The sequence below is a fragment of the Lindgomyces ingoldianus genome (assembly GCF_010093535.1).
Source record: "Lindgomyces ingoldianus strain ATCC 200398 unplaced genomic scaffold BDR25scaffold_41, whole genome shotgun sequence".
NCBI lineage: Eukaryota > Fungi > Ascomycota > Dothideomycetes > Pleosporales > Lindgomycetaceae > Lindgomyces > Lindgomyces ingoldianus.
In genome coordinates this window covers 463,713-471,964 of record NW_022985202.1, presented here as the reverse complement: position 1 = coordinate 471,964, position 8,252 = coordinate 463,713, and the positions used below count along the sequence as shown (strand labels likewise).

Sequence of the window (8,252 nt, the reverse complement as noted above, 5' to 3'; positions counted from 1 at the left end):
ACTTAAAGAGATTCTCTTATTTACATAGAAATAAAAAGACTAGAAAATAAAATATAAAGTTAAGCACATTATCAGTAACTAAAAAAATTAAAAAGAATTTTTAGTAAAGTAAAAAAAGTAGCTTACTAGTAAAAATATATAAAAACTAGCTAAGAATTTATAGAATGTGCAGCTGTTAGTATAAAAGTACTTTTAAGCTTATCTAAAAGAAACTAGCTAGGTAATAAAGCACCTATATTAAAAAAAACAGCTATATTATTACTAGATAGTAGCAGCCTTTAGAGATAAGTTTTAGTAGATAAAAGCTATAAAAAAAATAGCTCTCTACTTTAGCCTTAAAAGCTTTTATTTTATCTAAGAAAAAAAAGTCCTTTTCTAGGTACTTTACACACTAAGCTTTTAATAGATCTAGTAATTTTTAGATATAATTTTATTTAAAACACTTTTTATTTTTCTTTACTATTATCTTCTTTTGCAAGTAAAGCTGCTTCTAAATTTAATAAGATAACTCTTCTCACTACTTTTAGTTATAGATAGATAGCATAAGGTCCTAGGCCTAGAAAGCTTTAGTAGAATAAAGAAGCTTTTCTCTTTCTCTCTTTAAACACTTTTAGGCAGTGTTAGACATAAAGACATTATACTTATTATTTTTTTTTACACACTTAACGCATTTATCTAAGAATAAAGTTAACACATAAGACAACTTTAATAATTAGTAAGTGCTATAAGGCCTTATCTTTATCTAGTAAAAAGAATTAAAATAAAAAGTAATATAAAGATAATAAGATAAATAGAACTAGTAAGCTATTTAGTTTAAAAAAGATAAATGTTAGAGATACCTTTTAGTAGGCAGGCGCTTACCTTATAAACAAACTCTTACTAACACAGTTGTGTAAGCAGAGCAGTAAGGACGCTGCTAGAGAGAAGGGGCAGCGTGTTACAGTTTATAGCTAGACTAGCGTAACTCTACTAGCAGTGCTCCACAGTCTAGCTAGGTTAGAACAGGGCTTGCTTATAGACTAATTAAAGGTTACAGAGGCAGCACAGCTGCTTACAGTAATAAAAGAATGCGTTATCTAGTAAAAAGATAGAATGTAAGGCCTAAAAGAGCTTAGTAAGTTTAGATAAGCTAAAATAAGTTAGTAGTAAGGCTAATTTATAAAGCTTACTTAAACTTATCTAAACTTGCCTTAGCGCCCTCTTTTATATGTATATAGTTCCCTTGTTAAATAACCTTTAGAAGGTGTGTTTAATGTTTAGTTTATTTTTTACATAAACTAAGTAGCATTTAGCTTTTTAAAAAGCTGTAATACTATTTATATATTTTACACTATATATACCTCTAACCTTGTCTAATAAGACTGTTTAACTCTAGCCTTTCTACTGCTACACATAGGGCAAACTACAACCTAGTTACTCTACTCCCCTCTAATAGCCTATTAGCCTGTACGTAGGACTGTACACCCTACCGGTTGGCCCCTACCATCCGCCCTACTTCCCCCGTAGGAATATCATAAGACCCGAGTGCTTCTAGGAAGCAAGGATTGTAACAGCTATCTACTATCTCATCTTTACATAAAGCCTTATAAAAACACTATAATAACAATAAGCCCCTACCTTGTATAGATATAACCTATTACTAATAAGATTATTAGGTCTTAATATATGCAGAGATAGCTAAGGAGCGTAAAGAGAGAATCTAGCGTAAATAGGTTAGTTAACAGCTTTGTAAATAACTTCTTTAAAAAAAAAAATTTATCTTAGTAAGCCCTCTAACAGAGGATTTAGACTACAGGGGCTTTAGAAGCAACTACAACATTAATTTAAGCAACTGAAACATGCGCTTTTGAATCTATTTTATATAATATACTATAATAATCGTTGAGCTAGGTATGATCGTTGAGCATGCAGCCCTGCGCTCCGCGCAGGCCTTTTCGCTTGCCAAAAGTTGATTAGTCAACCCGTCGGGGCCTGGGCACAACCTTTTCCTGTTTATTCCAATTCACCACCGGGGTCTCTCTAATTATTCCAAGGTTCGAGTTTGCTTAGTCATCTATCGAGCGTCGCCAGGATTAACGATGCCAAGTGTGAGATGAGCTTCGCTGCTCTTCGACGTCTCTGGTCGCTCCTACCTCGCGACATAATCCCCAAAGATAGGCGACTTGCTGGGAATTGACGCGCTATAGTCTGCTATGGCAACGAAGCGAAGAAGATGGTGAACAATGTGCGCGACTGCTGCTTGCACAGTGGCTTCTTCTAGATCACCAAGAGTCGCTGGTAGAGCTGTCAGAGCACATCATGATAAAAGACAAGATGAGGGTTAGGAAAGGTATGTCATACCCCCTCTCATGTCCCCTGCCCAATTCTGCCATGATCATCTCTTCCAAAGGTAGTCCCCAGTCTAACATGTTCTTCCGCCAGACACAACCAACACCTGGAACCGCGGCTTCGAGCTCCTGTGCTCTCAATTACTCGAAGCTGGCTCCCACCGTGAACTCAAGAAGGCTTCTACCTCGGAAATGTGATTCCGACCTCGCACCCAAACTATGCCAAAAACCCAACTTCGGGCCTAATATCGGGCCGAATCCGACCTCCCTATCTGATATTGATGACTTCAGGACCACCGCTGAAATACTACAACCACGTTGTCCCGCTTACGAAGAATATCCTAAAAGTCCTCGCGCAGTCGCTGGATCAATAAGAGGGGTGGTTCGACAAGTTTGTGGACGGGCAATGGCTAAAATGCGGCTGTTACATTATTTTCCGCGGGCGTCGCATAGTCCGCAGAAGGTAACGAGTGGGATAAGTGCGCATGCTGATTTTGGGATAGTCACATCCCTACTATACGACAAAGTCACAGGGCCACAAGTCTACGACTAGGCGACTAAGGAATGGCTAGATGTGTAACCAACCCCGGCGTGTTTCGTGGTTAATCTGGGGAACTTAATGTAGCGCTGAGGGAATAGAGATATATTTCAATTCTGAGGTATCGCACCCCGGTGTCCTTTCTAAGAATCCGGATTGTGTGATTAGGTATTTGCCGAATTGTATGAGGGGGAGAAGAATATGCCGATTACAGTCGAGCAGACCGCATTGGGAGTTATGCAGATATCTATGGGAGGGCAGAGAAATTTAAGGACGAGGATGGGGAGAAGGGAAATAGGAAGGGGATTGTGGTTGGGTTGGAAATGGGGGTGAAGGTGGTGTAGGTAATTACCATAGGCGCCCATGGGCTAGTCTTTGCAAATTTTCGACGCTATGAATACCTATAAACTCTTTACCTGCTATTGAAGTATATAGTATAAGGGTTATAACAGCAGGATCCACGGTGAATCTAAGTGCATAGGTTTACTATTTAGACTACCTGTAGTGTATCTAACCTTAGAAAACAACAAAGAGATCCTCTAGGGCCAATCCATGAAGTATGGTCGACATTTTAAGCCCTATACAATTATCTCATTGTGTTTGCAGTAACGTAGCTCTCCGATATCCACCACCTACTCGCCTTCAGGAGCTACTGCTGCCTACCCTGCTGTCTAGTTCACTCCTTGAATATATAGACCCTTAGGCACCCTCCTTTATCAACCAACCCAGTTCCTCATATCTTTGGTGCTCCCCATAGCTTCACACATTAGATATAGCTTCAATTGCCCATGGTCAAACCTATATGGCTCGAGGGGTGTTGCCATTTAGATTCTAAAATATCTAATATTGTCCGTACGTAAGTACGGCTGCGTCCGTACACGCGTACGGCTGAATTAAGTTGCCTGAAACGTTGGCTATCTAGCCTGTGCGTTAGGGGCTAAATGTACTTAACAACCCTCTTTCTTTGTATAAAGAGAGAGGGCAGTAGTTAAGATCTTTGCTTACTCACCCTGTTATAGGCTGTACGCTTAGCGTACAGCTGCCTATCCACCTACCGCGTGCGTAGCCACGCAGAGAAGGGACCCACTACCAGATGGGTAGCCATCTAGAGGAGTGAGCCAACCGACAAATATTAACTTAATTTAGACTCAGGTCAACGTCTTCATCATCTCCAACATTGTAGCAGCTTAACCGATTCCATATTCCGGACCTCTAAGGGCAAAATTACACCGCAGTATCACCAAACCTTTCAATACGTACATTTGTACTAGAATGGGGGTGCCTGACGGGGGAGAGTGCTGGTTTACTAAATACATGCTGCCATGTTCCGAACGCCACGGAGTATACTGTTAGTCGCGTAAAAGGATCAAACTTACAAATGAGCCTTCCGGTAATTGTTAGGGAGATTAGCGGGAAGGGTTGAGGCTGCCTCTGCTCATCTTTTAATGCAAGATATCGCGCTAGCCAATGATATCGGGGAAGTCGGTGTAAACATAAGGTCCAAGTGGAGGTGAAATCTATAGAAAAATAGGGTACCTAACTACATGCTGAGTTTACGAATCCTGGATTAAGTTCACGCCGTGTGGTTCCTTGCTCAGCTCCATTCTAGTCTTTATCACTACTATAATCTATAGAATTTCATTCATTCAGTCCATCACGGCTGCGTCCTCAATTTTAGTCCCCTCTCTTCGAATTTCTCCAACCCTATCCGCTCCATATGAGTATTTTCCGAACTACAGATTATTAAACGCGAGGTGGGTCGTGAATTACTTCCCATCTTCTATATTAACGGCTACGGGTCTTATTTTTCGCTGCCCGCCAAGTTCGATGGTAGGGTTGACTGAGCAGTGAGTCAGCCTTAGATCCTTTGTCCATTCCTCTTAGTTGACCGCGTTGAATTGGAATGGTATTAAGCCTCTTTCATGTAGAGCACAAGGATCCAGCTAGCATTACTAGAATGGAAGGAAGGAAGCGAATGATCCAGCACATGTGCGTATGTTTGAGCATGAATGAAATAGTTCATTGCCTGCTTTGAAGTTTACACACTCTGACCCTTAGAACATAAAAGTCTCGTGTGTCGAGAGTATAACCTGAAAAGTATTCGGCGTAAATACAGGACCAAACGGTGCCATCTTATTTGTCAATTTGCGTCAACTATGGGCTTGGATGGCCCAGGAAATCATTGGGTTTTAGCGTTAGTAGCACTTAGTATATGTCAAGGATCATTAACAGCGATAGTTTTTGTAAGCCTAGGTGGTGGTACAACGGAAGAGTGTTGTATTGATCTGGAGCCTCTAGGGTAGCGATGGTAGCTAGAGAGGTACAGGCACTAATAGATGGTGGCTTAGTCTGGCTATAATATATGACAACTGCACCAAAATGGACCACGGTGCCCAGTTCGAGGATTAATGAACAGCTAAGACTGAAAAGGACCCTAGAGGAGGAAGCTTTGTGTCGATGTGCTTACACCCAAAGTTCGCGCCAAGAGTGATATGGACTAACCGTATCAAGATTAGCGCTGTTCAAGATCTTTGGTAGATTTACGTCTTGATCTCAGCTGGAGCTTCTTGTACCGATTCTCTATCGTATCAGCATCTATGTTAACTACAGAGCCCATCGATTTTATCTCCTTGTGTCTCAGAATGTTCAATTGACAGGCACCGCAAATGCTCACATGTGAACAGATCGGCCCACTAGTTTGGACATTCCTCGGTCAACGCACCTGCAAATTCGAGAAAGGAGTTGCACCGACCACCAGTCGGTTCACGATGTCACTATATCGAATTGCCAATTACATGTGCATATCCCGAGGCCCATGGAATTCCCATCCGGTGACTTCCGCGTTGAGTTTGTCGGTAACCTGACCCTATGGGGTCCTTCAGCAACGCGTGCGGCATCTGAATTATCTACAGCGGCGACACTGCTAATGATTGGGTGGGTTTAAGTATCATCCGACTTCGGCTCACGATACCATTAGTTTCACAAGAACGGCTTCGCGATATGATATGATCATGACAACACGTGATAGCCTGACCTCGTTCGGGCTTGCATACGCGCGTGCAGCATCATATGATGGTAGTCTTGGTATAGTATATAGGGCTACTTGATACATGGTAAGTGTCAGACTCTTTTGTTTTCTATTCCCAAATTTGCAAACTTCGATATCAAAGCAACAAAAATTACAACAACTATGCCTCACCTTCCATTCCGCAAGAGCCACGGCAGCAACGAATTACCCCGCCGTGACCCCGAGAACACCCAAGCCTATCTCGTTGGCGGCGGGGTTGGATCCCTCGCTGCCGCCGTTCACCTCATCCAAGATGCCAACGTTCCGGCGAAGAATATCCACATTCTCGAGGCGTTGCCTGTCATGGGAGGCTCAATGGATGGAGCTGGCGATCCAAGAGAAGGCTACCTTCTTCGAGGTGGCAGGATGTTGAATTTTAGCTACCACTGCACCTACGACCTTCTTGAGCGGATTCCGTCCCTGATGAGCAATGACAAGACCGTCATGCAAGATATCAAAGACTTCAATGCCAAGAAGGAGAACCAGACGCATTCAAAAGCGCGACTGATTGCGTCTGCCGAGAAGGCTGCCGAAGTCGTGGACACTTCAAAAATGGGCCTGACAAACATTGAGCGTGTGGATCTGATCAAGCTGACTCTAGAGAGCGAGAAGAGCTTGGGCAAGAAGCGGATTGATGAGTGCTTCCCAGAGGCATTCTTCAAGACTAAGTTTTGGTATATGTGGGCGACAATGTTCGCGTTCCAGCCATGGCACAGTGCAGTAGAGTTCCGTCGTTATGTTCATCGCTTCTTGCACGAATTCCCACGGATCAATACCCTGTCTGGCGTCGACCGTACACCGTATAACCAATACGACTCGATCATTCGGCCCATTATCAAATACCTGCAAGATCAAGGAGTTGATTTCCGCTACAACACCAAAGTCACGGACTTTGACTTCATCGAAGGTATTCCAGCTACAGTGGACGAGCTTCATATGGTATCAGACGGAACACCAATGACAGCACAATTGGACCCCCAGGATATCGTAATCGTGACCCTTGGATCCATGACATCCGATTCGAGCGTTGGCACGAACGATACCCCGCCACCCTCGATTGTCGATGAAGAACATCAGGACGGATGCTGGGATCTCTGGGGCAAGCTCGTCAGCAAAGGCGGGGAGGCATTTGGCAAGCCGTCAACATTCTGCACTCGTATCAACGAGTCGAAGTGGGAGTCCTTCACCATCACTCTCAGCGACCCAGAATTCCTCCGCCGCATTGAAGGCTTCAGCCACAACGAACCCGGGACAGGAGCGCTGATGACCTTCAAAGACAGCAACTGGCTCATGTCGATCGTCGTGCCCCACCAACCGCACTTTGTCGACCAACCAATAGGAATAGATGTCGTCTGGGGCTATGGTCTCTTCCCCGACAAAGAAGGCAACTTCGTCAAGAAGCCGATGGCGGAATGCTCAGGCCAAGAGATCCTCACTGAGCTCCTCGGACACTTTCATTTCCCGGCTGAGCAGATCCGTGAGCACGCTATCTGCAGACCCTGCATGATGCCGTACATCACATCTCAATTCCTGACCCGCGAGCCCGGCGACCGTCCACAGGTTATTCCAGAGGGTAGCACTAATATTGCGCTGCTGGGCCAGTTCGTGGAGATTCCGGAGGATACGGTCTTTACCGTCGAGTATAGTGTGAGAGGTGCGCAGATGGCCGTGTACGAACTGATGGGTTTGGACAAGCACCCAAAAGGGGTGTACAAGGGGGAACATCATATTGGGGTAATGGTGGAGGCGATGATGAAGATGATGACTTGAGCGTACGGGTGGATCCGTTTCTGGAGTATGGCGTTATGTATGGGATTGGTGGTTTGTTGAAAAGCTGATCATGCTTTCTAGTATACGAGTGCCGAATGGTTTCTCGCTTCACTCCCTCAGTCTTTGCCGCAGCTACATTTAGCGCTCTCAGGTTCGGTCCACAACCAAGTGTATTGTAATACCATGTACTGCACCTTGTCACTTAACATTGAACGTGAAGAAGAAACTGGCATACTATAGGCCATGTCCCTGATTCGAGCAAGCAGGTTAACAGAGAAGTGGACCAGCATGCGGATCCGTAGTCATGTTCCGCATTGTGAGATAGCATGCCGTGGTCCGCTTCGCACCAAGCGTATTATATATGTAAGCCTGGGTGGTGGTGCGGCGGAAGAGTGTTGTATTAATGTGGAGCCTCTAGGGGCAGGCTTGATACAAAGAGAGGTACAGGAGTAGATAGGTGGCTTGGCATCTGCTTGGCCTGGGTTACAATATACAAGTATTGGATACCAAGTACTAAATGCCATGTAGTAATGATGGCAATTTCTCCATC

General features: G+C 44.0%; 2 protein-coding genes across 2 annotated transcripts; both read left to right on the top strand.

Moving 5' to 3' along the window:
• Nucleotides 1-2,406: 2,406 nt before the first annotated feature.
• BDR25DRAFT_318792 (uncharacterized protein) lies at nucleotides 2,407-3,346 on the top strand (the record flags this gene model as incomplete). The annotated part of the gene is made up of 4 exons (XM_033691769.1): nucleotides 2,407-2,790; nucleotides 2,969-3,033; nucleotides 3,080-3,205; nucleotides 3,301-3,346. The coding sequence occupies 4 exons, from the start codon at nucleotides 2,407-2,409 to the stop codon at nucleotides 3,344-3,346; spliced, it is 621 nt and encodes a 206-aa protein (XP_033541939.1).
• A 2,546-nt stretch (nucleotides 3,347-5,892) lies between these two features.
• On the top strand, nucleotides 5,893-7,853 carry BDR25DRAFT_93018 (67 kDa myosin-cross-reactive antigen family protein). The gene has a single exon (XM_033699256.1). It carries the CDS (start codon nucleotides 6,056-6,058, stop codon nucleotides 7,700-7,702), a length of 1,647 nt encoding a protein of 548 aa, XP_033541938.1. The 5' UTR covers nucleotides 5,893-6,055; the 3' UTR covers nucleotides 7,703-7,853.
• Nucleotides 7,854-8,252: the final 399 nt, after the last annotated feature.